Source organism: Moschus berezovskii, chromosome 2 (assembly GCF_049115385.1).
Source record: "Moschus berezovskii isolate FMDL1 chromosome 2, NW_MosBer_1.0, whole genome shotgun sequence".
In the NCBI taxonomy this organism is placed as follows: domain Eukaryota; kingdom Metazoa; phylum Chordata; class Mammalia; order Artiodactyla; family Moschidae; genus Moschus; species Moschus berezovskii.
In genome coordinates, this window is record NC_142461.1 from 5,575,208 (window position 1) to 5,602,906 (window position 27,699).

A 27,699-nucleotide genomic window follows, 5' to 3' on the forward strand; every position below is an offset into this window, starting at 1 on the left:
ATGGCACTTTCCCGTGTATGACATTAACGTTCTTAGTTTCACGGAGGAGCAGCCCCGTGAAGAGTCACCGTGAAGGCCGAGCTGGGGTCTCTGATTCAGGCTGCAGCCACATTCCTGCCTGGGAGGGACCGGGAACTGGGGGGAAGGAGGACGTCTCCCTCTCTGAGGGTCGGGGTGCTGCAGCCTGCACTGGTCCTGGCCTCATCTACTGCTCTTGCCTAGAGGGTCCTACAGAGATTGAACCGCGGCTGCCCATGGAGACCTGGTGTGTCTACCCACTCCTTTTCCAGGGGGCTTGAGAGATGATGAGGCCGAAGCTTCCAGGGGCCCCCGCGTAAGTGTGGGGGTGCGGCTGCCATCAAGACGGCACTGTTCCCCTGCCACCCCTCTCCCTGGACGGCAGGGTCAGTTGGCACGGGTGGCTGGGGCAATCTTTGTTACCCACCTGAAGTCCGAAAGTAGAAAAATGGGTACAGATAACAAGTGAGTGGTCAGCAGTGGCCACATGTGGACAGCCAGAGGCGCGAGCAAAGTCCCTTTGGTCAGTGGCAGCCACAAAGGCCCCGGCTTCAGGGCGGCCCCAGAGTCGGTGCCCTTGGGGCCGCCTGCCCGTTTCGGGCAATAAATAACACGAGGGACCCAAAAACCAAACCAAAACAAAAAATAACAACCAGTATCTTTTGGGGCCGGTGGTGGCTGGCAGGGAGGGGGGACTGTTTAAATTATTGGCCTTCCCCGGGGCCATGAGGCGGTCGCTGGGTGCCGGGGCGCGGGCCGGGCGGCGGTCACCGGCACGTGTGCAGCTCCACCAGCCGCTGGCACTGCCGGCATTTGACGAAGCAGCACCAGTGAAACTTGCAGCTGCAGCGCTCGGCCAGCTCCACCTGCGCCGTGTGGAAGCCGCGGCCGCAGCACAGCAGCTCACAGCCGTCGATGGCCTTGGACGTCTTGTTGCACGTGCGGCCCCGCGTGCCCAGCACGCCGCTGCGCACGTCCTGCTCGCAGAAGTCCGGGCTGGGCTCCAGGTACACCAGGTCCTCATCCGTGTGCGGCTTGAACTGTGCGTTGCGCGGCACCAGGGCCCTGGAGGAGCCCACGCGGCGGGGCTCCACCTCCGTGGCGCCGTCAAACTTCTCCTTCAGGGCGTGGCCCACCTGGCGGAAGGGCGGCACGGCTCGCCAGCACGTCTTTACCTCGCAGGAGCCCGACACCCCGTGGCACTTGCACTCCACCCTCATGTGTGTCAGGATAGCCTGCGGGGGAGGGGGAGGGGAGAGGGGCCGTCAGGAGCTGTCGGAGGGGTGGGGTGGGGTGCGGGACTGGGGAGGGGCCGCTGGGGTCGGGGTGTGGACCGCAGAAGGGGGCGGGCAAGGTTGGGATGCTGCAGGATGGGAGAAAGATTTAGGGTGGCTCTTCTGTCTTCAGCCCCTTCTGTATGCCACAGGAGCTGCTCAGCTATGTGGGGAACAGTCCAAGATACTGTGCTTGGCGCCGGGGCCGCACGGAGTTGATGGAGGAGGGACCTTTCAAAGGGCAGTGTCATTGGAAACAGTGACAGCTGATGGAGGGGGAAGGACAGGGCTGCATTGCACCTGCCACTCAAGGAACCTTGAGGAGTGGGTATCGAGATGGCATACGGTGTCACAGTCAAGGCCATGGTCCTGGTAGGGATGCAGATCAAGTGGTGGGTGGTGTGTGTGTGACGGAGGGGTGGAGACACACACCTGTGTGCACACACGTGTGTGGATGGCCACTCACACCTCCGTGAGGCCCGCTCACCTGTCTGCCCTCTTGCCGCCCCCCCAGCCCCACAGGAGGGGCCTGGCAGGGAGCATTTGGGGCCCTTGCCGAGCCTGCCTTTTCCCGGCAGGGAGGGGGGCCAACACTACCTTCCTGCCGGCCTCGTTGTTGTGGAGGTTCATGAGGGCCCGGCTGGATGAGGCCCCCTTGCTCCTCTCGCGGACGTCCACGAATGACTGGGAGAAGGCCACCCCATAGGCGATGTTATCCGAGCATCCTGACCACTGGAAGCCTGGGTGGGTGGCGGGGTGAGGGGCACCCGAGAACACGGGTGAGTGAGGGCCCGACCCAGGCGCCCCACCCACCCACGCACGCCCTTCCCAGCACCCCACTTACCCTGCGGGCTGACCCCGTGCACGGTCCGGTCACAGCCACACTTCTCCAGCTCCCCGCTGCTGCACGCCCGCGTCACCGCAAAGGCCACACCTGCCGAAGAGATGGCGTACACGAAGGCCGCCTCCCGAGTCCCTGTGGGAGGCAGAGGGGGCAGGGCTGGGTCCCAGCGCTCCAACCCCCGGGCACCCTTCTTTATAGAGGAGGGGTAGATGGAACCCTCCTGGATGATGGTGGCCAGAGAGACAGCGAGGCAGCCACTCTGGAGCCATGAGTCACGCTGAGCTGACACTCTCAGCATACCGCCGACCGGACACAGCAACACCCACCAGGCACTGCTCCGCGGTCTTCACACATGCCGGTCATTTGTGCACCCCACACCCGTCAGGTAAGTATAACTGTCATCCCCATTTTCAGAGAGATGAGCCAACCTGTCCCAGGCCATGCAGCTTGTGGTTGAGCGGTGGCAGTCCAGCTTCAGTGCTCTGAGCTACCCCCAGATCCTGCTCTCATGGCCTTTTCGATAGATGAGTGATGCTAGCGTCCTTTTGTGAGTGACAAGGCAGGCTGGGAGAGGTGAATTAATGTACCAAGACTGCAGGAGTCCCAGGCCGGGCCTGTCTGCCTGGCTCTTCTTGCCTCTTCTAAAGTCTCCAAGGGGGTCCCCCGCCCTGTGAAGCTGCCCTAGCCCTTCCCTGCTGCAGCTGGGCCCATTTCTGAGACCACCTTGGTTCCTTAGCCCTTTCCAGGTAGACGGCAGTAACAACGGCCCCACCTCTTATGAGCCAGGAGCACTGCCAGTGAGGGGTGCCCTCTACCTCTGGAGAGCTGCCCATTTCACTGATGGCCCGGTGCGGGTTTGGGGAGGGGAAGTGGGTCCCAGTCGCTGGTCAGGAAGTGACGGAACCAGGACCCAAGCTCCGGTCAGCCCGCCTCCGCTCCCTGGCTCTTCCCGTCCGCCCCCTGACTTCTTGGTGGTCTATTTTGGTGTCTGCCCGGTCTCTCGCCTGAATGGGTGTTTTTATCCTCCTAGGAACTGTGCCTCGGGGTGTAGCTGCTGTGTAGGCTCTTTCTGGGGGTGTGGGTGGTGGGAGGGGGTATATTTTTGTGTGTGTGTGTGTGTGCACACGGCTGGCTGGGTGTGTGACCGGACAGACCCTGCACCTCCCCTGGGCCCTGTGAGGGCCTCTGTGTGCCCGTGACTGTCCCTCTGTCTCTTGTTGGAGTGTCCTTGTTCGAAGGAGTGGAGGGGGCAGGCTTTGGCCTCGCGGTTGGCAATTACCTCTGCGACACCCAGGCCTGTGCTCCCGGCTGCCCCGGGGAGCAGTCGCCGTGGTCAGGCGGAAACAATCACCTCCTGTGTGCCCGCGTCTGTGGGCAGGGGTGGGGGGCAGCCCCGGCCCCCGTGGCTCAGGACGCCCTGTTCTCGGTCCGGCCCGCCGCCCATTCCCCACGGCCTGCCTGCTACCGTGGTCTGGCCACTCTGGGCCGGCGTGAGGGGGCTTGGCCAGAGCCATGGGGGCCTTGACAGCCTGAGATGGAATCCTCTCCAAGTTAATCGAGGTTAATAGCAGGATCATGTTGGTTGGTTTTGTGCTGTGGCCGCCCAAAGAGAGACGACTTTAGTTTCTGGTATTTCTGGTATTTCCAGGCCTGAACCAGCACAATCTTTGCCCCAAAGACCAAGGGGGAAGGGAAGGCAGGAGATAGGGTGGAAGGGACTGGCAGGGTGGCCCCAGCTACTGGCCAGGCGCTGTCCTGTGTTCTCTGCTTCTCTGGGCCCTCAGGCAATCCCCAGCCCGCCTCAAGCTCTGGGTCTACCTCCTCCCCTGCGTGCTAGTCGCCTTGGGTGCAGGGCGCCCCGTGAGGTGCTCAGGGAGACCCCCGCCTCATCTCCAACCAACACCTATCTGCCAGAACTCCAGGCCCCCTTGTTCTGGCCTCGGGAGCAAGGGCACTATGGTCCTCTCCACTTGGGTGGAACATTAGAGGTTCTGGAATGAAGATAATAGCATGAGCTGAAGCTTAGCGAGAGCTCACTCTGTGCTGTGCAGTGTCTGAATGCAACATCCCTGTGAAGTAGAGACTTTCACTCCCATTTTACAGATGAGGAAACTGAGGCACCGAAGGGTGAAGCGACTGGTCCAAGGACACCCAGTCAGGAAGCAGGGGAGGCAGAATTCACACTCGGTCAGCCTGGCCAGCGTTTCAACCTTGACACGGTCCTGCCCCCCGGAGCCCAGAGTGCCAGGAATAGATAGACAGCCCATCTCCTCTCACCTCCGTGTACGAAGCCGTGAGCTGTGAGACCTGTCCAGTTCCTTTTATGGGTTCTTCCTGGGGGGATGGTGAGCAGTGCTCAGCACAGGAGCGCCCCCCCACCCTGCCCCCCAGGCCTGGACACTGTGACCGAGCCCCTGTGTTCTGAGAGCTGATGGCAGTGGCGGTGGCCTTTTCTGAGCGGCCCTGAGACCCTGTCCCTTGACTCCATCGCTGTGGCTCCTCTCAGCTCTCCCCTGTGTCCTGGCTGGACCCTTGCTCACCAGTGGGACACTGGGCAGAGACTGCTGAGACCCAGAAAAAGGACTGCGGTGCAGTGGTGAGGTCCACGGAGGGGAGTTCCCCAGCGGCCTGGTAGATAACCGCTCCCTGGTCTGAGGGTTTGTGCGTGCCAGCTGCACGGGGAGGACAGTCCTGGCTTTGTCCTCCTGGGACGGCAGAGCCAGCGAGGGGAAGGCAGAACACCCAAGAGGGCTAGCAGCTGCTCTGTAGCTCCTGCCATTTCCATAAATCTGTTTGCCCCATTCCACATCCAGCCCCTTTCTTCCTGCTCTTTCCTGTACCTTCTTCCCTGGATCCAACGGTCTAAATCCTGAGCGTCCTCTGGGTCCCACCTCACTGCCCTCTTTTCCAAGGAGCGAAGGCTGCCTGCAGCTGGGAAATTGAGAGTTGTCCTCGGGATCCAGGGATAACTACCCTTTCCGAGGGCCGCCCACGTGCTAGGGCCTGTCCATGTGCTCATGATGACCTGAGCCACCCAGCTCTCTCCAGCTCTGCTCCTGGAGGGAAAAACAAGGCTGGATGGCTTATCCAGGGTCCCTAAGTCAGCCAGTGGACAAGCAGGAACTGGGACCTGTGCTGTTCAAGCACATCACACACACTGTCTCCCCAGGTGTTGGAAGGAAGGACTTTTGAGCAGGAGGGAGTGTTTGCAAGAGAGGCTGAGTTGGGCTGGAATGGAAACCGTGGGCATGGGAATCCCCCGGGGCACCAGGCAGGTGTCCTGGTGGCACTGTCATTCCGAGCATAACTCACATGTTTCCAAAGCAGGCCCAGCGGGAGTCCTAGGGAGGAGGGGCAGGACAGGCTGGCCTCTGAGAGAGTCCTGACCCTGGTCACTCCCCATCCCTGCCCCTCGCCTGCCTGTCCAATTTCCTTTACTACCTTGTCGGCAAAAGCTGTTTTGTTTTTTTTCCTTGAAACCTCCTCCAGGAAGCCTCTTTGGATTTACAACACAATGTAGGACGGGGAAAGAGTAAAGGTGCTGGAGCTGGACAAAGCCGTGTTGTGCCCTTTTCCAGTTCTAACATGGGGAAGATAATGCTGCCCTGGGGGGCCAGGCCCTGATACTTCCTCCCACCTCCCATCATGGATTCCTGGGACCCCAGGTGCCTTAGCTGGCTGACTCTCCACTCTAACTGTTTCGGCTTCCAAGTGCCTTGTGTGGCTTGTCTGCAGCCAGACGGGAAGCTCCAGGGGCCACGCTATCCCTCACCTCCTCCCAGTACAGAGCTGGCAGTGACAGGCCTTTCCCAACTCCCTGGAAATGGAAAGGGGTTATCGGGAGGAGCGTGGATGCTCAGCCAGGCAGGCCTGAAGTCTGGTACCAGCTCGGTCACTTCCTAGATGTGAGATTTCGGTTTTCATGTCCAAAGAATGGGGCTGACAACGTCCTGACCTCTTCAGGTGGGTCTGGAAATCTACTGACGTCAAACACAGGAAATGCTTAGTCACTGGCCCACAGTAGGAGCTTGAGACAATAGCTACTGTGAATGTTACTGTTGGGTGAAATTAATGCTATTTTATCCATTCCCTAACAAATATTGGTTGGGCAGTTACACCCTGAGGGCTGCTTGTCCGCATATTGGCCATTGGACCAAAAGCTTCCTTAGGGTGGAGACACCTCCTCCTTCACCAGACGGTTACCTGCTGTGAGCCAGGCCCTATGCCAGCACCGGGGAGGCCCAGAGGAACCTGTACTCAAGGAACCCCTAGTGCGGAGTGTCTCTGGGGTACCCCCTCCCTAGGCCTGCTGTGACTTATCTGATGGCACCAAAGGCTGGCTCGAGAGGTCCCCAGGAGACAGGCATGTTGTCCCCTTCTCTGGTCCAACGTGATGTCAGCATCGAGGACAAAGGTGAGGGCACAGGTGTCAGTGAGTCAGCCCAGAGAAGCATCTGCTTCCCCGCTCCAGCCTGATGCTGCCTCCAGGAAGAGGCACCGGAACTTCCCTGGTGGTCCAGTGGCTAAGACTCCAGGCTCCCAGTGCAGGGAGCATGGGTTTGACCCCTCCAGTACTCTTGCCTAGAAAATCCCATGGATGGAGGAGCCTGGTAGGCTGCAGTCCATGGGGTCTCTAAGGGTCGGACACAACTGAGCGACTTCAGTTTCACTTTTCACTTTCACACACTGGAGAAGGAAATGGCAACCCGCTCCAGTGTTCTTGACGGGAGAATCCCAGGGACGGGAGAGCCTGGTGAGCTTCTGTCTATGGGGTCACACAGAGTCGGAAACGACTGAAGAGACTTAGCAGCAGCAGGGAACTAGATCCCATGTGATGCAGCTAAGACCCAGCACAGCCAGATAGATATTTAAAAAAAAATGATGCCCTGATGTTCGAACTCGGGGACTAGAAAGACAGCCTGGGCTGAATCTTCACTTGCCTACGACTCATGCGCGCCATCACCTGTGCAGGTGGCAGCCAGGGCCTGACGGGGCCTCAGAGCACAGGGAGTCCAGGGACAGGGGTGTGGTAGAGCTCAGAGTGAGAAGCAAACAGGCAGGGGGCCCAGGATCCTCCACAGAGGGAAGGAACGGGAGCCGAGGAGTTGGCGTCTCCCCACCTTTCTGCGTCCTGCTCAGGCTAGCCCCGCTTGGAGACCCCCGCCCATCCTGTTCACGGTGACCCTGAACTTTCACCAGACCACGCATCCTCTCCCTCCCTGCTCAAGCCCTGGGCATTCGTCATTCCTTCCACAAATGTTTATCAGTTACGTGTGCAGAGGCTGCCCCAGGCGTGGGGATCCGGCAGTGACCAGACTGCACAGAGGCCATCCTACATCTGGCCCTGAGTGCTTGCCCTGCCAAGAACCTCTGCCTACCCCATTCCTGCTGCCCCCCGCCCCCTGCCAACTTCACCAAACTTCTGGCATAGTCTCAGCCCAGAGCACGTGGTTTGGCCCTGCCTGCCTTCCACACTGTCCTCATGGGTCACCATTATGTCACCATCTGTCTTGCCTCTGTAGGCCAGGAGCGGAGGGGGTCCACTGCCCGGGGTTGGAGGGGGTGCAGGGTTAGAGCCGTGCCTCCTCAGGCAGCGCTGGCGGTAAGAGAGCCGTCCCCACCCCTGGGGGGTCCCTGGGAGTGATTCAGGCATTTGGAGACATCATCTCTGAATCCTGACTGGGGGTGAGGATTGCCCCCTCACCCCCTTTCCAAGGGATATGGTGCTGAAGCTCGGACAGGGGTGGACCTTGCCCAGGGCCTCCTGCCTGGATCAGGTCTGGATCCGGGTGGGTTATACCCTCTGCCTGCCGCACCTCCTTTCTCAGCTATAACGTGGGAATAATACTACACACTTGGAGTTGTCGTGAGGGTGGTTGGATGCGAGGCAGTGTCCTCCACAAATGGGGCTTCTTTTCTCCTCCTGACTCCTGGAGGGATCTGTGACCTATCACCTTTCCAGGTCTGAGGTCATGACCCCAGCCAGGCAGCTCATGAATCTGGGACTCGGCCAAGCCCCCTGACCCCAAAACCTGCGAGCTGTGAGAGAGGCCTGCCCAGGCCAGTTGCTGCCCCAAATCACAGCATCTGGTGACGACGATGGCTTTTCTGGGGCCGAGGTCCACCCTAGATGGTGACGCCCTACGCGTGAGTGTAGGGGAGGGTCCCACTGGCAGGTGAAGACACCGCGGCTCAGAGGGCGGTCCCTCCCCCGAGGTCATGCTGCCCATGCTCCTTCCCCAGCATCTCATTGGCTCTGGGAGAGACGAGTCCCTTCTCTTGTTCAGTGGGGCTAGAGTAAGACTTTCCCAGGAGGAGTTTGACTAGGGAAGAAAACGGAAAACGCAGCAGTGAGGAGATGGACGGGTGGGAAGAACTCCGACTGCTCCAAAACATGACGGCCCTTGCCTGGTGTGGCTGCCCGGTGTGATGGCCCGGTGTGGCTGCCCGGTGAGTGCCCGCCCTGACTCAGCCCCGAGGACACTGGACGCTTGACCGAGTCACTTGGACTTCTGGTCCCGAGCAGGCTCCAGCCAAACCTGGTCGGAGTCCCGGTGTCTCCCTGAGCTTGCCTGGGAGGGCTGGACGCCCTCCCTGGTCCCTGGCGTGGACACAGGCGAGGAAAGCACTTCTCAGCAGGGTCCCTCACCAGCTTCGGGCCGCACCGATCCATGCCTCCCTCCTCTGCCCCTTGAGTCCATGCCCTGACTTGCTCTCTACCATTGGATGGCATCCATCGACTGTATCCTCCATGCCAGGCTCGGCCATGTGCTGGGAAGCTGGTAAATGAGACATCTGTCTTGCCTTGAAAGAGGTCAAGGTTTAGGGGTTGGGGTGGGGGTGGGGTGGGGGAGAAAGCCAGCACGGGTCAGTGTGAAAGGTGTACTGCCAGCCATGCGGGCACACGCGGTTCAGACAAAAGTGTGTGTGTATCAGGAGCGAGAGAAAGAGAGAGAAACTGATGAGTCAAAGAGGTTAAAATGTAAACAGCTGGTGAGTCTAGGTAAAGAGGCTGTGGAGTTCTTCATAGGAAAAATAGAACTCACACACTCAGAGAACAAATTGTGGGGCCAGAGGCAGAAACAGAGGGTGGAGGTGGGCAAAACGGGTGAAGGGGGTCAAAAGGTACCAACTCCTAGTTATAAAAATACGTGCATCATGAGGACGTGATGTCCAGTGTAGTGACTGTAGATAGTAATACTGTACTTCATGTTTAAAAGTGAATAAGAAAGGAAATCTTAAAAGTTCTCACCACAAGAAAAAAATGTCTCCATCTGTGTAGTGATGGGTGTTGACTAGACTTTCTGTCGTGATCGCTTTGTAGTATATACATGTTATTGAATCATCTAACCCTGAAACTAATATAATGCATGTCAATTATTCCTCAGTTAAAAAAATTACAGGAAGCTGACTGAATAAGCCCATCATGTAGAAATCTCTTTATAAAGAGTGTATGGGGGGACTTCCCTGCTGGTCCAGTGGTTAAGACTTCAGCTTCCAGTGCGGGGGTCATAGGTTCCATCCTTGATCAGACAGCTAAGGTCCCACATGCCTCAGGGCAGCCCAAGATCCAAAACAGAAGCAATATTGTAATAAATTCAATGAAGACTTAAAAAATGGCCCATATCAGAAAAAAGTCATAAAAGGTATATGAGAATTCCTTGTACTATTGTTGCAAATTTTCTCTAAGTTTGAAATTATATCAAAAAGCAATTACCAAAAAAGGGAGAAAAACACCCCAGCATGAACAAAGAGCTCTGGAGCCCCAAGGAACAAAGCAGCCCCCCCTGCCTGCAGGAGCTGGGAAGACTGGAGGAGGGAGAAAGGGAAAGAGTGGCGGAGAAAGGGGACTGGGTGTCTGGATGGAGGGAACAGCACGTGCAAAGGCACGGGGGTATGAGAGGGCCTGGCACGTGAACCCCTGCCCATCTGTTCACCAACCCACCTGGGACACAGAACACCTATTGTGTGCCAGGGGCTGCCCAGGCCCAGGGTCTGCTGCTGAGCCTAGGATCTGGGCCTCAGCAGACAGACACCCTGATCCCAGGAGGGCCTCGGCTCCCTGTCTGTGCCCTCGGGCTCTGCTTCTTCCACAAAGCAGCAACTTTGAGTTGGGCCAGGCATGATCGTGCCTTTTTTGGCCCCGGCCAGCTCTCAGGAGAAAGGCTTCCAACTTTCTATCGCAGTTGGTTTCCAACAACATCTAAGCGGTTTGCCACAAGCCCGGCAGCCCCAGCCTTCCAGGATCACAGGTGCCAAGACAAAGGGTGGCCCAGGAACACCCTCCTGCTGCCCGGGCACATCACGGGGGCTGTGGACGGTCGGTGGCCCAGAGTGTCAGTTTCACGCTCAGGAAGTAGTAGAAAAAGAGGAAGCTGGTTCACAGCGCGCCCTGGAGGACAGCAGCTTGACCCGGTGCCCTCCTGGGGAGCCTTCCAGTTGCCTGGAATGTCCTCTATGCCCTGGCCCACCTTCCTCTGGCTTGAAGGCCTTCTCATACTCCTGGTGCCACATGAGGGCCCACCTCCTTGGGGAAGCTTTCCCCCTAAGCACCTGCCCTGGCTGGGGCAAGGTCCACTCTGGACTCCTGAGGCTCCTATGTCCCCTCACCGTGGGTAAGACAGAGCAAGACTTGGAGCTGGACCTCGTGGGCTCAAGGCCTGGCTCAGCTGCTTTTAGTTCTGTGACTATAAGCAAGTGACTTAACCTCTGGGTGCCGCAGTTTCTTCATTTGCAAGATGGAAGCCTATCTCAAAGGGGCCAGATGAGTTCCTATCACTTAAAACACTTCAACAGTTTGTCTGGCCCCTTGCTGGTGCTATGGGTGTGAGGGCCACTGCCGCAGCTGGGCTGTCAGCATTGCCTTGACCGTGAGCCCGGGAGGACAGGATCTGGGTGGTGTTCCTCCCGGGGTCTCAGAGCCGGGCGTGGTCAGGTTCCCAATAGGGTTTGTCAAAGGTATGGACGAACGAGGTGTCTTGCCTCTGGCAGGCTGAGAGCTAAGCTAAGAACAGCGTGGGGCTGGAGGGCTGGAGGCCCCCGGATCTGATTTTTGATTCTGCTGTTCACCCTCTGAGGAGCTCCAGGCAGCTACATCCTTTCTCCTCCCCGAGTCTTGAATTCTGACTCTGAAACGGGATGATGACCTTAGGACGGAAGATGCTGCCCGGGGTATTGCTCTACAGTGTCAGTGAACGAAGGCCCTCCTGCCTCCGATCCCCCGCCTCCGCTGCGTCCTGCTCACTCCCGGCCTCCACCTGCCATCCTGTGATGAGTGATGGGTGGCCGGTCAAGCCACTCCCAAGCACATGACTCCCCTGCCCGCCCCCCCCCCCCGAGGAGACGGCGCCCCCGCGAGCCCCGCCCTCACCTTGCGTCACCACCTTGCCGAAGACTGGCAGCGAGTCGAGCGTGGAGCAGTTCCAGCGCCGGTTCCGGAACTGGTACTGGCACTCCTCGATGGCGAGCTGAGCACCGCGGCGCACCGAGTCCATCACCTCCAGGTTCCGCTTGCACATCTGCACCTGCCTCTGGATCAGGCCCTTGAGCTTCTCGCACGTCTCCTCCTCGGAGATGCTGCCCACGGACGACAGCTTGGCCAGGTACCTGGGAGAGGGGGGTGGGGGGGGTGGGACACCAGGCAGATCGCATCCCCTCCTTCCGCGCCCAGGCTGAGGGCCCCCCGCCCTGTCCAGGGCTCTGGGAGCCAGTTTGTCCCAGCGATGAGTCAGTCCCTGGCTTCTCTCTGGATCCAGGAACCGCCCTCCTGCCTGGGCCGTGGGGAACGGAAGTGGGGAAGTGCTGTCTTGTACAAGGCCTCCATCTCCGCTGGAGTTAAAGGAAGCCCTAGGAGAGCCGCTGACAGAGCCTCCGTGGGATCCCTCCCTGTCTGGGGGGCCCCTGGGCCATGGGTATCTGGCCCCCAATGTTACACCAGACCTTGTCCACTCCAAGCCCTGCATGTCGAGATGCCCTCTGTCTGGGAGCCTTGGAGCCACTGTCTGGTCTGCTGTATCTCTTTTCCTCATCCCTAGGCAAGGACCCTCGCGACCTAAGCCCACCTTCTGGCTAACAAAGGCCGCGGTCCTCCTTGCCAGCCATTTCCCAGTCCCCCAGGCAGAGACCAGCATCACAGCAGTAGCACTTGGGACAATGTGTGCAGTGAGGACTGGGGGCTGGGGACGGCGATGAGGGAGTGTGAGCTTTGAAAAAGAAGTGCGCCAGGCTGCCCACCCAGCCTCGGGATCCTTCGCCACCCAGGGATAAGGCACCAGCACTTGCCCCACCTCACAGGGTTGGAAGGGGATCCCAGGCCAGGTAACACCGCCTTCTGTCAAGGCGCTCTGGGACCGGGCGCCTGTGAGAGGGGGCTTCATTGCATCCATTTCAGCGGAGGACAGACAGAGCATGACTGTTTTCACTTTGTAATCTTTTGACCACACCACATGGGGCATAGGACCTTAGTTCCCCAACCAGGGATCAAACCCACTTCACCCCCAATCTATGAGTTGACAATTATTGTGCCCATTTCATGGACTCCAACATAAAGGCTAAGAGAGTGACATGCCCCAGGGGATCCAGGTAGCGAGTGACAGAACCAAGCTTCAGACTCCTCCGACCCCATGGGCCTTTCCCCTGCCTGTCCTCCTCCGTAAGGGCCCAGAGGGCTCTACCCTGTCTGATGACGATGGCTTTGTGATCTGGGCCAGGATGCAAGGGGCCCCGGAGCAAGATACAAGAACGCTCAAGGGGTGAGAGCGGAGCTGGGGAAAGACCCTGTGAGGAGGAAAAGTGGTTTCTCCCTCAAGGGAAGAGTGTGCACTGACTGAGCACCTACTGAGAGGCAGGTAGTATTTCAAGCAGGGAGGTGGCCATCGGAGTCACCCAGCTTGTAAGGAAGAGCAGACCTGCATCGGCGTCTGGGTCTGGATGCCCCCGAGGCTTGTGCTCCAAGCTCTGCCCCTCAACCTGTCCCTACCCACCCATCCCAGCATCCTTGGCCGAGGCCAGTGCACATAGTGGGTGCACAAGTAGCAGTCTCCTGGTGGAAGGAGAGCTGAGTGGCGACTCTGGAAGGCTTCCTTTTCTTCCCCTGCCTTCCTTTCTGCCTCTTCAGTGGGAGGCGCACCTGCCACCTCCTAGGGCAGGGCTGCCAGGCACTGCCTCCCAGGTTCCTGGAGGTGCAGCAGAACGCACAGAGTCACAGCCTTCAGGAATGAGACAGATGGTCTGGTCCAGACTCCTTATCTTACTGGTAAGCACAGAGAAGGAAAGGGGCCTTCCCACCAACTTCCCACAGGAGACTCAGACCCCAGCTCTACCTACCCTCAGCCTCAGCCCCAACCCCACAGATCAGGGGCTCTGAATATAAAGAGAGGAGGTGTCCCGCTGCACCAGACTGCACAGTGAACCAGCCCAGCAACCCAGGCCTCCTCAATGCGGGAGCAATGGTTCTCCGGGGGTGGAGGGGAAGATGCTGGTGCGTCTCACGAGGGAAACTGTACAGATTTTTATCAGAAGAAGGATAAAGGGTGAAGGTCACTGCTCTGGGACTCAGTTTTCCCACCTGTAATGTGAGGCGGTGACCACCAGTTGTGGCCAAGTCAAGGAACCATTGTCAGGTGACTACAGGGATCCTGTATGTGAAAGATGGTCTGAGCCGGGGCCTCAGACGATGGGGTGTGAACTTGATATCTGTTTGCTGAGTGAAGGAATTAATAAATGCATGGTGTCCAAATAGAAAATCATATAGAAATCCTAGTAAGACAAGGGAGATTTTTATGACAATGGCAATAAGAATAACTAATTTGAAGGCTGACCGCTGAAGAATGGATGATTTTGAGTTGTGGTGCTGGAGAAGACTCTTGAGAGTCTCTTGGACTGCAAGAAGATCAAACCAGTCCATCCTAAAGAAAATCAACCCTGAATATTCATTGGAAGGACTGATGCTGAAGCCGAAGCTCCAATACTTTGACCACCTGATGTGAAGAGCTGACTCATTGGAAAAGACCCTGATGCTGGGAAAGATGGAGGGCAGGAGGAGAAGGGGGCGACAGAGGATGAAATGGTTGGATGGCATCACCGACTCTCTGGACATGAGTTTGAGCAAACTCTGGAAGATAGTGAAGGACAGGGAAGCCTAACGTGCTGGGATCGCAAAGAGTCAGACACAATTTAGTGACTAAATAACAATGGCCTTTAATCAGTAAAGCCTAACCCTTTACTTACATGATTGCATTTAATCCTCAGCAAGCCAGTGAACTCCCATTTTACAGAGGTTAAAACTGAGGCACAAATACTTTGCCTTGTGTGCAATGTCACAGAGCCAGAGGCAGAGCCAGAACTTGACCCTGGTTTTGCCTGACTTCAAAGCCTTTGGTAGAGACAATATTCTTTTAAGTGGCTCAAGGACTTGAATGTCACTGGTGGGCAGAGGCTGCTGGGAGCTGGGTTCGTTGGCCCTAAGGACACGGGCCAGGTGTAGATAGATGGCGGGCTACCTGTGGGTGGCCGAGGTCTCCCCACTGGCAATGTACCATCAGCAGCTGGATTCTTTTTGTCGGGCATGGGGGCTGGACCAGAGTGATGGTTCTCAAATCTGACTGTGCAGCAAAATATTTGCGGGGTTTGCCGAAAGTGTGGGTGTCTGGGCCCCACTCCAAGCGGGGCTTGGTGGGTGTATGGGCTTTTTAACACATTCCCTGCAGCAGCTGTGAAGCCAGCTGGCACCCACCTGGAGGGGGCTTTAGGGGAAGCCCATGGGTGACCACTGGTGGTGTTCCCAGTCCCCCGGGAACCTGTTCTGGCGCCCTCTCTCCTCCTCACGGCCGCAGTGGCCCCCTGCTTGCCAGGCCTCCCTGCATCTGGCTTTCCTGATCCGGGAAGTGGAGGTAATGATTTTGATCCCCAGGCCGCTGGGAGACACGGCTGCTGCATCTTGCTCTCAGCTGATTTTTGGGTGCGCCGCAACGCTGAGGCTCTCACCCGTCCCTGGCAGCTTGGGAGGTGGAGGTGGATGATCTTGGGAAGCGGCAGTCCCCCCCCAGCCCACTGCCTGCCTCCTGGGAGGCTCCGTCTTTGTTACCGGGTCCTGCCCAGTGGAGGCACAGAAGCTTGGTAGCATCCCTGTGAGGCCTGGGCAAGACGCCTGAGCATCTCAGAATGGAGATGGGGGTGGAAAGATGGCTGAGGGTCCGTGGGAGGGTGCCTCTGCCAGGGGAGGGGGCCCCGGGAGCCCACGGTACCCCCGGCCTAGCTGGGAAGCTGGCACCACTTGGTGCTCTTGGCCTGCAGGGGGCGCCAAGAGCCTGGCTACTGGCCGTGGGCCAGGTCCACGTTGGGAGGCCACGGGGTGATGGGGGGACTAGGAGTTGGGCCTACAGGTTCGATCCTTTCCTTCTCAGATGCCAGGGCTGGCTTCTAGGAGAAGGTGGGGGGCGGTGACATGGGGCACAGAGCTGGCCGGCCTCCACCTCCCCTCTGCCCCCGTCTTGTGTCTTGCCGAGGGGCTGGGGGAAGGGGAGGGCAGGTGGTGCGGAAGCTTGGCTTCTGTATCCAAGGCGGGGGTTCTCCGGGCAGGGCGAGCAAGCTGGGGAGCCACCCGCCTACGGTGCGACCTTGGACCAGCCCCTGTCCCGTTGGAGCCTGTCTCTTCAAGGTACTACTGCAGACGGAAGGGTCAGAGCCTGCGGGATGGAGGGGTTTAAGCCGCAGAGGCCCCTGGCCCCATCCCATGCAGGCTGATAGATGGAGCCCCTGCCATTGAAGACGGGGGACACGGGCCAGAGGAGCCCCCTACCCTCCGCCTGCCCTCCACCTGCCCCTGCCGCCGCTCAGAACTCAACGAGGGACACAGGCTGAAATAACAGTAGAAGGGATTTAGGGGTGAGTGCCGGCCTGCCATGGCCGTGAGTCACTGGGACGGCTTCCAGGAAGAAGCTGAGAAAGCTCTTCCACCGAGGAATGTCCCTGCCCCCCCAAGGCTGGCACCAATGCCCACCACCCCCAGCCCCTGCTTTTGTCTGGCCCCTCAGCTGACCTCTCCCCTGGTGTGAGCAGCACAGCCCTAACCCCCTCTGATTCTCTCTTGCCTGGAAAGGGCTGGACGTCAGAACTGGAAATGGAACTGGGACTGGAGAAGGGGCGGGGGGCTTAGGACCCCAAGCCTCACGGGCCCTGGCCCGCACTGCTTCTTCAGTTAGGACGCCTGGCTTCGTTTTACAGATGAGCAAACTGGGGCCCAGAGAGGAGGCGTGACGCCCCAGAGCCACACAGCTAGTGAGCAGCGAAGCTGGAATGCAGACCCAGCTCCCACTGGGCCCTTTTCTCTCCTGCACCCCGGTCGTGGGTCTGCCTCGTCGACAGCTGCAGGGCATCATGCCCCGCTCAGTGCTGTCCAGCCTGTGGCCTCCCCGATGTCCAGCACAGGCCGTGACCGTAGAAGGCGCTCAGTGAATGCTTGCAGCGTAGATGGAGGGCCCTGTGCTCATGAGGTCCCTTCAGCAGAGGGGAGCGCGGGGGTGACCAAAGAACCTGGGGGATCCTTGGCCGTTGGGCCTGCAGAGGACTTAGAGAGCCCAGGGGGCAAGGCCCAGCTGGCCCCAGGGGCCTCAGGAATGCCCTCCCTACACCCTCAGGTGGCTCAACCTTTCCCCCAGAGACACGCGTGCTGCTCTCTGACCTGGGGCAGGGCCCGGCTCAGATGTCAAGCGCACAGGCCATTGCTGGGGAAGACGTGGAGCATGGAGCCAGCCGGCGGAGGGCCTCGGCCACCCCTGCCTCTTCCCTTGTTGGGGTTGCATCGCCCCCGTTTAGGCTGCTTCCGGCTGCTGCTGAGCACAGGCTTAGCCATTTGCCACCCGCTGCCCAGGGCCACCCAGGACTCCAGCCACAGCAGTGCCATCGATCAGGTTACCCCCACCCCCCCACTCCGGGCTGCCCCGCTGCCAGCCAGCGCGTGCCCGTCTCCTCCCGCAGGGGCTCGGGGTCCGCCAGGCTCCTCCCAGGAGGCCCTCCCTGCGGCCCGTGCCTGCCGCCTGCGAGGCCGGAGGGCTCTTGGCCCTGCCAGGGAGATCAGATCCTCTCAGCCACCTGCTGTTTTCATTAGAAACTAAAATTAGCTGGGCTTGTCCCAAGCTTTTCCAGGTTTGCTGGCTTTTTAAAAAAAAAATAAAAAATATATATATATACAAATTCCTAGAGGAAAATCCACACCTCTCTGCCTCCTGCCCCGGCTCTGGCTCTGCACAGTCAGGAGGACAGGGGACGGGAAATCGCTGGAGCGTTTGGGAGGCCGGCGGATCAGTGCCGTGGGTCCCGGCCCGCGGCAGGCAGGTGGGGGCTGGGAGGCCGGCCCAGGCCTCTCTCTGCCCCCTCCTCCCTCGGGCCTCCCTGCTGCCCAGGCCGCATTTAGAGCCTCCCGAGGAGCGGTCGTGCCTGCCGGGCGACACCAGGAAGGAAGGAGGCCAAGAGACTGGGAGGAGGAGCCGGAAGGAACCGAGTGCCTGCTGATCGGAGAGCCACCGCCTGGGGAGATGCGGCCGGGTGAGGGAGAGGGGGTCTGCCACCCGTCTGGGCCTCCCCTGCTGCCCCCCGGCACTCCTGGCAGGTGGGGAGGCCCTGGTTTCCCAGGAGCCATCCACATCCCCATCTGTTTTCGGGCCTTGGGGGGCTTCAGTACCCGCGGTCTCAGGAGCCGCAGTGGCCCTGTCCCGAGACTCATCCCTTCCCGTGGCGGGCGGCGCGAGGCACTGCCCAAGAGAGAGGGACAGACTGGGTCAGCATCCTGTCTGCTTGTCCTGGCGGCAAGAGGGGCTGTGAGCCTCCGTGTCTTCCCCTCGAGGATGGGGAGAAGAAGAATTCGGATCTCCGGAGGCTGAGGTGGGTTAAACAGGCACAGAGCAGGCACTCCTCTCCTGTTGGCAGCACGACTGTATTATCGGTTTTCCTTATCACTAGTGTGTCCATCCGCAGCGTCAGCATCCGTGCCCCCCAAAGCCCCTCCTTAGTCCGTTGAGCTGCAGCATCTTCCGGGGGACCCCAGGCTGGTGCGGCTCATTTGTCGTCTTTGGCTTGGCTCCATCTGCTGCTCCCTTCCACCTGGGTTCCCAGCCCTTCTTTCAACTGAGCATCCCAGAGGGCAGGACACAGGCCCTTTGGGGACAGTGGATCACTTCAGCCTCGATCCCAACTGTTGATGGTTGACGGAGTCTCCCGATGGAGTCTTCAGACAGAGAGGGTGTGTTGCCAGTGGTTCTGACCCATCAGATGGGTCCTCTAGGAATGGGTGGTCTGAGGACTCGGGGGATGGTGCTGATAAGAGATTTGGAGCTGGGGACCCTGGCGTGAGGATGGCAGGGATAGTGGTGTGCCCAGGGGACCTGGGAACCATTCTTGGGACTAGATGACGGGAAGAGGGACCTTACATCCCTTGTCACTTCGCTCCTCAAACAACAGTCACGTGCTCCACTATATCCTTACATGGATGCGTGCATGCTGAGTCACTCAGTCGTGTCCGACTCTTTGTGACCCTGTGGGCCGTAGCCCGCCAGGCTCCTCTGTCCATGGGATTCTCCAGCAAGAGCACTGCAGAGGGTTCCCGAGCCCTCCTCCAGGGCGTCGTCCTGATGCAGGGATCAAGCCTGTGTCTCCTGTGGTTTCTGCATTGCAGGTGGCTTCTTTACCACTGAGCCCCCGGGTAAGCCACCTTACATGGATATAGAGCCATAAATTCACGCAGGATTCTCCAGGTGGGTCTCATCCCCTCCGTTTTACAGATGAGGAAACTGAGGTTCAGAGACGTGCGTATTCAAGGCTGTGCAGCCATTCAGGGGTGGTCAAGACTTGAAAACAGGTCCTTCTGGCTTCTAAACCTGGGCTGGCTCATCAGGCTCCAGCGATGGCCCAGGGCCCAGAGGACTTGGTGGTTTGGCATCAGTGGGCACTGGTCTGAGGAAGGTGGTCTTATTCTTCCATTGATAGGTCTTTCTGGAGACCCCGTGTCTTTCCTGCCTGACAGTGAAGGCATCTTTCAGGGGCGAGGAGTGCTGGAGAGGACGATGCCTCGGAGGTTACGTGGCCGCCTGGACAGTGTCTGGGTCCGTGACCTCTGCAGCTTCTCAGGCGGTGGAAGGAGTTGCGGCCATCGGCCTGAAAGCCCTGCACGGGTAGCCAGCAAGGAGGGGCTGGCCCTGGAGATGCTCGCAGGGGCTGTGGGGTGGTGGGTGCTGCCTCCATGCCACTCTTCTCCCAGACGGAGCGCAGCTCCATGAGCTCTCAGTGCCCACGTCAAGTTCTCTTTGCCCCAAGCGCTGTTCCTCAGTTGTGAGCAGAATGACAGCCTCCCTGCAGCCCAAGGCCCCGCTCCGGTACCCTAGGGTGCTGTCCGCGCCCCCCCCCCCGCCGTCTCTGGGGATCCTTGGCTCCCTTTACCCCCCATCCCTAGAAGCCCCAGCACCCCGATCTTCTGTCTCTATTTTTTATAATGTGTTCAAGAAACATCTATTGAGCACGGGATCACAGTGCGCACACAGAGCGGGTGGTCAGGCTGAGCGTGTGACGAGTCAGCCCTGAAGTAGTTCGCATGTTCCTTCATCTCTACCTCAGTGAAGAAAAGACGGGTTATCGCTGCAGCGTTACAGTCCCGAGCTGTCTCTTCCTCCGCTTCGACATCTTATTCCTAGCCCCATGTTGCCCCACTTCCCTACCTGCTATTCCTGGCACGCCCCCCCTCCCATTTCTTATTTCCCATCTCACAGGATTTGTTCCCGGGGGAGCTGGTGGCTGACTCAGGGCCAGCAAATAGCAGCTCAGACCTGAACCTGGCTGGTTCCCGAGCTGTGCCAGGTGGGGAGAAGTTTCCTTCTCTCTCTGGGGGAAGGTGTGGCTGTGGGCCCAGTGGGCATTGAATTTAAGGCACTTCCTGACCGTGGCTCGCCCCCGAATTTGCCAGCAGAGAGAGTCTCCCTTTCGAAGACCCATCCGACCCTCCTCCCTGGAGTGCCTTGCCTGCCTTGGAGCCATCAATCTGTTGAGTGGTCCTCCCCAGCTGGGCTGGGGGAGTTCTGGGGGAGGGTGCCAGGAGGGGTGGGGAGCCGCGTGAGCTGTCCAGGGGGCAGTGCGGGCTCCCTGGAGTGAGGCTCGCGCCCTGCGTCTTTAGGTGTCTAGCGAGTTCCTTGGCCTTGGTGCACCCTTGCTCAAGGCCCAGGCCTGGGGGAGCCGGCGGCTAAGCCCACACTTGCACCCCAACAGGGCTGGCGGGAAAACCTGGGCTCCTCCCTTGTTGCTTGTCACCTCCAGCAGGGATGGAAGGCAGTCTGAGAAGGTCTGGAAGGCAGTCAGAGACCTCAAGTGGGATTCCGGCTCTACCACTGCTGTGCCCTGTGACCCCCAGGTGCCTAGCACGGTGCCTGATGGAGAAGCTGTCTGGACAAGGAAGTGCTCGCCGTCATCAAACAGGGCTCGCCAGGCACTCGCCCTTCTGCTTGGAGGCTCGGTGTCCCTGGACGAGGCTGACTTGAGCACTTCCAAGAACGTCTGACTCTGATGGCTGAGATTTCGTCCTCTCAGCCCCAGGGTGCCAGGACAGCCAGGCATCCCTGACTCAAGGAGAGTACTCTGCAGTCTCCAGTCCTTGGAGAGGAGTTCCTGAGATCCAGTTCTGCGATGAATTGTGTGTGAGCACAGTGGGAAACGGTCCGAGAGGACCCTTCGGAGTCACAGCGGCAAAGAGGCCCCTCTGGTCTCGTCGGCGGTTTCATGCTGCTCCTAAGGGGCCTCTCCAAGTTCCCGTGTGAGCCGAGAGCTGTCGGTGGAGGGGCGGTTTCCTCCCTCCTTATACTCCCCGCCACCCCCCGTCCTTCGCCTCTTTTCTCAGACCAGGTCCCCTCTGCTGCGGGGGTTCTGACTTGGCCAGGGAACTAACAGAGTTTAGTTTCGAGTTTGCCAGGAGATGGGGGAGGCGGAGAGGGGTTGGGAGGGGGAAAGGGGGAGCTGGGGGTCACGGCAGGGAGCGAGCCTTCTCCCAGCTTTGGCTGGATCACAGAAGATGCAGCTCAGGACTCAGAGATAAAACCTGGCAACTCCTGTGGAAATCTGGACAGCAACCATGGGGTCACAGCTCCGCCTCCCAGCTGAGTCCGCCGAGTGGCTCTTGCAGGCTTGTTTGGAGTGGGGGAGATGGGGTGGGCAACTGTCACCCCCCACCCCCATCGGCAGCTCCCTGGCCAACTCCATGTCCGGTTGGCTCAGGTCAAGCCTTTCTTCCCAGAGTGGGGGACGAGAGGATGAGGGTTGGTGCAAACGCTCAGCTCTCCCAAGGCACCCACAGGGCCCAAGCTGGGCGAGTTTCAACAGGTTTGGGGAGCACTGTCTTGTCAGATGCTGAGTTGCTCAATTGCTAATCCAGGGTTGAGGGAAGAAAGTCAAGCCACGGCAGACAGCTGGGCCGTGATTGCTGCTTGAGCAAACCCCTCGGGCAGAGCCTGGTCCCGGGGCCCTGAGAGGAGGGTGAGGGGAGAAAGTGCTCTCAGCCTGGCTCTGAACGGGTGCCCTGGCCCAGAGCTGCGGGCCAGAGCCGTGCATCTGCTGGGTAACAGCCACGCATCCTGACACCCACTTTGGCACATCTGAGCATCACCCGTGGCTTGGGGCAGTAGGGCAGAGCCTCCCTCCCACTCCGAGCGGGAGGGCCCACATAAGATGGGGCCTGATGTGACAGCAACTTACAACCCTCAGGAGTGAACAGGCCTGTCCTTCCTTTGTTCAGGAAATGTTGACTGAGAAGCTACTACAGGCCAGGCATATGCCAGGCACTGAGGCTGCTGCAAGGTGTTTATGCCACAGCCTCGGCCTCTGGAGGTTTCTAACCTTGCAGAAGGAGCCACGTTATTTGGAAATGGCAGTGCACTCCCGTATCCTTGCCTGGAGAATTCCATGGACAGAGGAGCCTGGTGGGCTACATACAGTCCATGGGGGTCACAAAGAGTGGGACGTGACTGAAAGACTAAACAACAATATATGATAGGAAACAGTTCTCTAAGGAGAGAATGGAAAACCATGAGATCTGGACATCTGAGAGCATGTCAAGCACTGCTTCTGGCATGTAGGATGTCCCTTGGGGAAGTCACTGCACCTCTGGGCCTTTGAAGTGGGGTTGAATGTGGACTCCCTCCTCTGAAGGGGAAGGCGCAAAGGTTATGTGGTTCTTATAAGGAAATGGGTGTGAAAATGCTTTGTAAGCCATTGATTCTCAACCAGGCATGATTCTGCCCTCCAGGGACATTTGACAACGTCTGGGGACATTTCTGGTGGTTCCCAGGCTGGCGGGAGGGGCGGCGGGAGGGGGGCAGGGCACTACAGGTGTCTGGTGGGTAGAGAGGCCAGGGATGCTGCTAAACATTCAGCAATGCACAGCACAGGTCCCAAGTACCAACGGTGAGAAATCCTAGTGTAAACTGTAAAGCGCTATGGGCGTGTCAGTGATTGTAATTTAACGCCCAGAGCCATAGGAGGTGACCCAAGGGGGTGCGCTTTTGCTCTTTCGAAGGGAGCGGGGTTTTAGCCAGAGACTAGGGGACACTTCCGGGGGCAGACAGACCGCGTCTTTAGCTGTGGGGCCGGCACTGCACATCTTGGCTGGGCGTCACTCCGCTCGTGGGCAGGGGAGTGGCACCGCACCCCAACCCCTGCTGGGTGAGCTGGCCCACGGGAACTCGGCCGGACAATGGGGAGGCACACTTGTGGGGATCGGATCCAGCGTGGAGCGATATGCCCTCCCCGGGGGTAGCAAAGGGAGCTCCTAGCAGCACTCCCTCCAGCCACAGGGTTTGCCCAGGAGCCGGGTGCCTTCCTGGCTCGGCGAGGCTCTTGCAGGGGCCCTGGCTGAAAACCGGGGAGGCAGCAGCCTGGGATCCCCCTGTGTGATCACGGTCACAGGATGTGGATGGCAGTTTCCTGCAGGCCCTTTCTCTGCATCATCCTCGTCCACGGCTGCCTGTCCCATCGCTGGCTCTGTGCTCAGCGTGCCGTGTGCACGGGCTCTCTGTAGCCTCATCACCCTCGTGTGTGGGTCCCATTTTACAGATGAAGGACCCGAGGCTCAGAGAGGGTAAGCACCTTGTCCGAGGTCACCCCTCTGGTCAGGGGCAGACCTGGGGTGGAACTGTGTGCCATCTGCCCTCGCCACCCTGCTGGACGACCTGTGAGTGTAGCACAGGCCCCCTGGCCGTGCCCACTGGGCCTCCAAGTGGGCCCCAGCTCAGCACATCACCGCCTTGCTTCAGAAATCCACCACGATAAAACCTTAGTTTATCTATTCTTAGTTTATCTATCTAACTCTTCCAGTACTTCCATCTGGGGTTCAGAACAATCTGCTGAGGACTGTGGCCCAGAGGGAAAAAGAGGCCATCCCAGGCCACCCAGCTCTGGGGACCAAGTCTCCTGACTTCCAGCATGGCCCCAGTGCTGGGGGAAACACTCAGAGACATTTACAAGCCCAGGTCTGTGGGAGATCCAGGCCTTCCACTGATGGACTGTTTCATCCATCCCTCCCTGTCTCCCTCCCTCAGTGGTGGGGGCTGCCACAAGCTGTCAACTCACTCCTGGTGCCAGACACAAGTCTAATCAACAGCTTCTAGCTTCTCGGCTTGCCCAGGCCGCAGGCTACAGAGCCCTCCCAGCTCCAAGCTCCATCCTGCCCAACAGCTGCACGCAGCGGGACACCTGGCCTCTCTGCCAGGCCACCCTCCCTATGGAGACAACAGACAGCATCAGCTCTTGCAACTGGACAGCCAGCCGGCCCTGGCTGGAAGCCCGATTCCAGGTACTGGAAGGGGAGTGGACACCCTGGCCTTGCCCCTCTGAGAGTGCTGCCAGCCATCCTCTTGGGGCCAGACCTCCAGCATGGCTGGAAAAGACACAGTGCCAGCCATCACGCCTGGATGGACATCTGCCTGCCATAAACTCTTCCTTTTACTGGCAGCTTTTGGATGAGATGCCTCTGCCATTTACCAGCCAGGTGACTCGGGGCCGTTACCTCCGTGATCCTCGGTTTTCTCATCTATAAAATGGGATTCCGATGTTGTCAGGATGTAGCAGCACAGGAGGACCTATTTTAATCATTACGGTCAGAATTCTACAACCTTCAGGCCAAGTCCCCTCCGTGGCAGCTCGAGCTCACACTCATCTCTTTCGTCCGATAGCTACACATATGCACGGCCTCACGCATCTGTGGTCTGCTTTTACCTTGTCTTCCTCCAAGCTCCTTGGAGGCCCAGCTGTGACATCTATTTCCCCCAGAGCTGGCCCAGTCCCTCGCCTGGGGATGGACCCAGTCTTGGAATATGCCCAGAGATCTCTTCTCCATCACAGCCTTTCTGGATTGGCGGGGGTCCCGGGAAGCCCCTTGTTTCTCCTACCTTGGGCTGAGCAGAGACCCTTGGCTTGAAGCCCGGGGTGGAGCAGGAGCGAACTGGGTCATCCGGAGACCTGCTGCATGGCAACCTGAACCATCGAGGCTGCAGAGAACAGGTTTGCCAACCTCTCTTCTCCTTCTAGGCCGCCCCTCTTCACCCCACCCCCCAGAGCGCAGCACAAGAACTGAGCTGTTGGAATTCCCCACGGTTTGCATAACCCAAAGCTGGGGTGGCCTCCCTGGTTGGGATTTGGGGCTTGGATGTGGCTGAAGGTGGGTAGTGACACTACCCGGGCCACACTGGCTTAAGTTTGGGACAGCTTCAGGGAAGGAGGTATGTCACTGACTGGAACTGAGAGCATCTGCTGTGAGATGAGCAAGTAGCTTCCCCTCCTGGGGCCTCAGTTTCCTCATCTGTAAAATGGGCCCAAACACTAGATGCTCTTGAAGAACTCCACTGTGGATATCTCGCTCTTCCCGGAAGGCCTGGGTCAGACCCTTGAATTGTTGCTTCTTCCTCTGCCTTTTTGTAGCCCTCAGCCTTGAGCCAGTCATACCCAGTTCTTGCTCCTGCTGGCTTTGGAGGCCCTGGCTCTGAACCCATGCTTTCCAGGGACCAAGTCTTGATCAGCCCCCCCCCCCCTTGGCTCTGTGACCCCCAGGCCCCACTTGGCGGCAGTGGGGGTGGGTGGGTGGCCTGCCGAGATGTAGCAGGAGGAGGTGGTGGTACCCTGGTCTCTGTACACTTTGCCACTGCCCCTGAAGTGTTAATCAAATTAAGTCTCCAAGAAAAACAAAAGCTCCGCAGCCACTTCGGGCTGCCTTGGAGTCGCTCACTTTCGCTCTCAGAACAGCTGGGAGAATTCCACATCACCTCCGTCCCCCAAGCCCTGGGTGGCTCTGACCCCAGCGAACGCACTCCTTCCAGCCTGCAGGGCCCCAGTGGCCGCAATGACCTCATAGCAACAGCCATTGGACACTCGGGGCAATTTCATGGGAGATATTTGTTCTTTGGTCTTGATGCAGAGAGAATTTTTTCCTCTCCCACTGTCTCCATGGAAACCCTAGCTACACTGTTGGCTATCCCCCTTCCCACCTCATGCTTTTCAGATCAATATTGGAGCTTGGCTCCCCACTGACTGCCCACGGCGCCCGATGGGGGCAGAGTTCTGGGCAGAAGCAATGGGGACCAGGGTGAAGCCTGGGGCGGGGGTGAGCACCATCCCTAAGGGGCTGAAGAAGGGGTCCAGGGCCCTCTTGCTTCCTTGCTCACCCACTCATGGAAGCTCATCCCTTTAGAATCGACCGCTGCTCCCAGCGCACCTTCAGCCCCTTCCCAGGGAGTCCCAGAGGCCAGGCCCAATCAGGGAGAAACAGACAGGTCACCAGCGGTCACTGCCCCTCCTTCTTAGGTGAGACTTAGGGGGCTGGGGGCTGCTGCCTTCTTAAAGCTCTGGACGGAGTTTCTTCCTGTCCCAGGGAGAACCAAGGCCGGCCAGCGCCAGCTGCTGGAGGCCGGCCGGCCGGTCTCTTCCCTGCTTCTATCCCGGCTCCCAGGCCCCCAAGCAGGACAGGTCCCTGCACGCCTCCGGCCCAGCCAGCCGGCAGCGGCAGCGCCGAGCAGGGCAGCTCGGCGCGGGGAGCTCACTCCTGGACTTCGGGGGTGGGGATTAACCTGCTATTAGCAGCCAGGGTCCTCGCCCGTCATGCGCTTCCTCGGCGACCTGTCAGCCCAGCCCGGGCTGCGCCCCGCACCCGGCACCCCGCCCCTGCCGCCGTCCCGCGCTCGCGCCCCTTGTGCTCCCGGGCTCCCCAGGCCGCCTCGGGGTGCGGGCGGTCGCCGCCACCCCTGCCGCCCCTGAGCTGGGAGCCGGACGCGGGCAGAGGGGTGTTCAGAGGGAGGCCGGGGCAGTGGCGGCGGCGGCGGCGGCGGCGCACAGGGCGGTCGAGCCTCGCGTCCCGCGACCGAGACACCTGCCGGGCGCCCCCGCGCCCGCTGCCCCCCGCGCCGCCTGGCACCGGCCGCGGCCCCCGGGGCCCGCCCCGCCCCGGCCCCCGCCCGGCCCCGCCGGCTCCGGACTTACAGCCAGTTGCTCGCGGCGGCCGAGAAGACGGCGAAGACCAGGAGGCGCAGTGAACGCAGGCACCAGCGGGGACTCATGGTGCCGCGGCGGGCGCCCGGCCCCGGGCAGCGGCTGCGGCCGCGGGGGCGGGTGTGGGGGGACCTCCCGTCCGGGCGGCAGGTGGGCGCCCCGCAGGCGGGCTGGGGCGCGGCGCCGGGCGCGGGCCGGGGCGCGCGCGGCGGGGCTCTGCCTCCGTGCCTGCCGGCAGCCCTGCCCGCTGCTGCGCCCGCTGCCCGGCGCGGACCAGACTGTCAGCGCCGCCCCAGAGCCGGGATGCGGCGGCAGCGGCGGCGGCGACGGAGGCGGGCGGCCGGGGGGGCGGGCCGGGGGCGGGCCGAGGATGGGGTTACCTGGGCGGGCCCAGCGGCCCGGGACACCCCCCCCCCCAACCCCCGGGGGCGGGCCGGAGCGGCGGCGCCCGTGGACGCCCTGGCCCGCGGGACTGGCTTCTCCCGGGGCCTCCCCGGCCGGGTGCCCGGGAGTCCTTGGGGCCGGAGCCCGCTCCAGGCACGCCTGGCTGCGCGTCGCCTGGCTTGGCCGGGCGAGGGAGCGGCGCCCCGGCTGCCCGGTCCCCGACCGAGCCTGGGGGACAGGCGGGCACAGCTCCCCCAGCCCGCCGCTGCGGGCACTGCAGCGCCGCCCACCGCCGCACCCCTCTGCGGGAACTTGGGAGCCCGACCCCGGCCCGAGCGCGGCTGTCGCTCGCGCGCGCCTAAGCCGCTGGCGCTCCGGGCGCCCGGGGCCGAGCACCCAGGCTGCGCACCCGGGAGGTGGGTGCCGCGCGACTCCCCCCACCACCTCCACACCCGCCGCCAGGCCCCTCCCTGCCTCCCGCCGGCGAGTCCTCTGGCCGGGCCCCTCCCTGCCCTTACCTCCCTCCAGCCTTCCGGGAGCTGGCCGGGGCCTCCCCATGCTTCGGGCAGCTTGGGACAGTGGCCGGAGACTGCCGGAATCTGAAACCTCGCTTCTGGCTGGCCGCAAGATCTGGCCGCGCCCTAAGCGGCAGGGTGTTGACCTAGCCCCTTACCT

At 60.2% G+C, this 27,699-nt stretch overlaps 1 protein-coding gene across 3 annotated transcripts; it reads right to left on the reverse strand.

Moving 5' to 3' along the window:
• Positions 1-659: 659 nt before the first annotated feature.
• Positions 660-26,913, reverse strand: WNT4 (Wnt family member 4). 3 transcript variants are annotated; one of them, XM_088843421.1, is made up of 5 exons: positions 26,632-26,913; positions 11,507-11,742; positions 2,137-2,226; positions 1,890-2,032; positions 660-1,253 (listed from the first exon to the last, which is right to left on the reverse strand). In XM_088843421.1, exons 1-5 carry the CDS (start codon positions 26,706-26,708, stop codon positions 786-788), a joined length of 1,014 nt encoding a protein of 337 aa, XP_088699547.1. In that variant the 5' UTR covers positions 26,709-26,913; the 3' UTR covers positions 660-785. The 3 variants fall into 3 exon arrangements, with proteins under 3 accessions (XP_088699547.1, XP_088699551.1, XP_055253682.1); XM_088843425.1 differs by having other exon boundaries at positions 660-1,154; positions 2,137-2,268; XM_055397707.2 differs by having other exon boundaries at positions 2,137-2,268.
• Between the last annotated feature and the right edge of the window lie 786 nt (positions 26,914-27,699).

Coding starts and splice junctions, on each gene's coding strand:
- WNT4 (XM_055397707.2), bottom strand. CDS start 26,708: ATGAGTCCCCGCTGGTGCCTGCGTTCACTGCGCCTCCTGGTCTTCGCC. Junction 2,269..11,506: donor CGGCAAGGTGGTGACGCAAG/GTGAGGGCGGGG, acceptor TGCCTCCCACAG/GGACTCGGGAGGCGGCCTTC. Junction 2,033..2,136: donor GCACGGGGTCAGCCCGCAGG/GTAAGTGGGGTG, acceptor CCACCCACCCAG/GCTTCCAGTGGTCAGGATGC.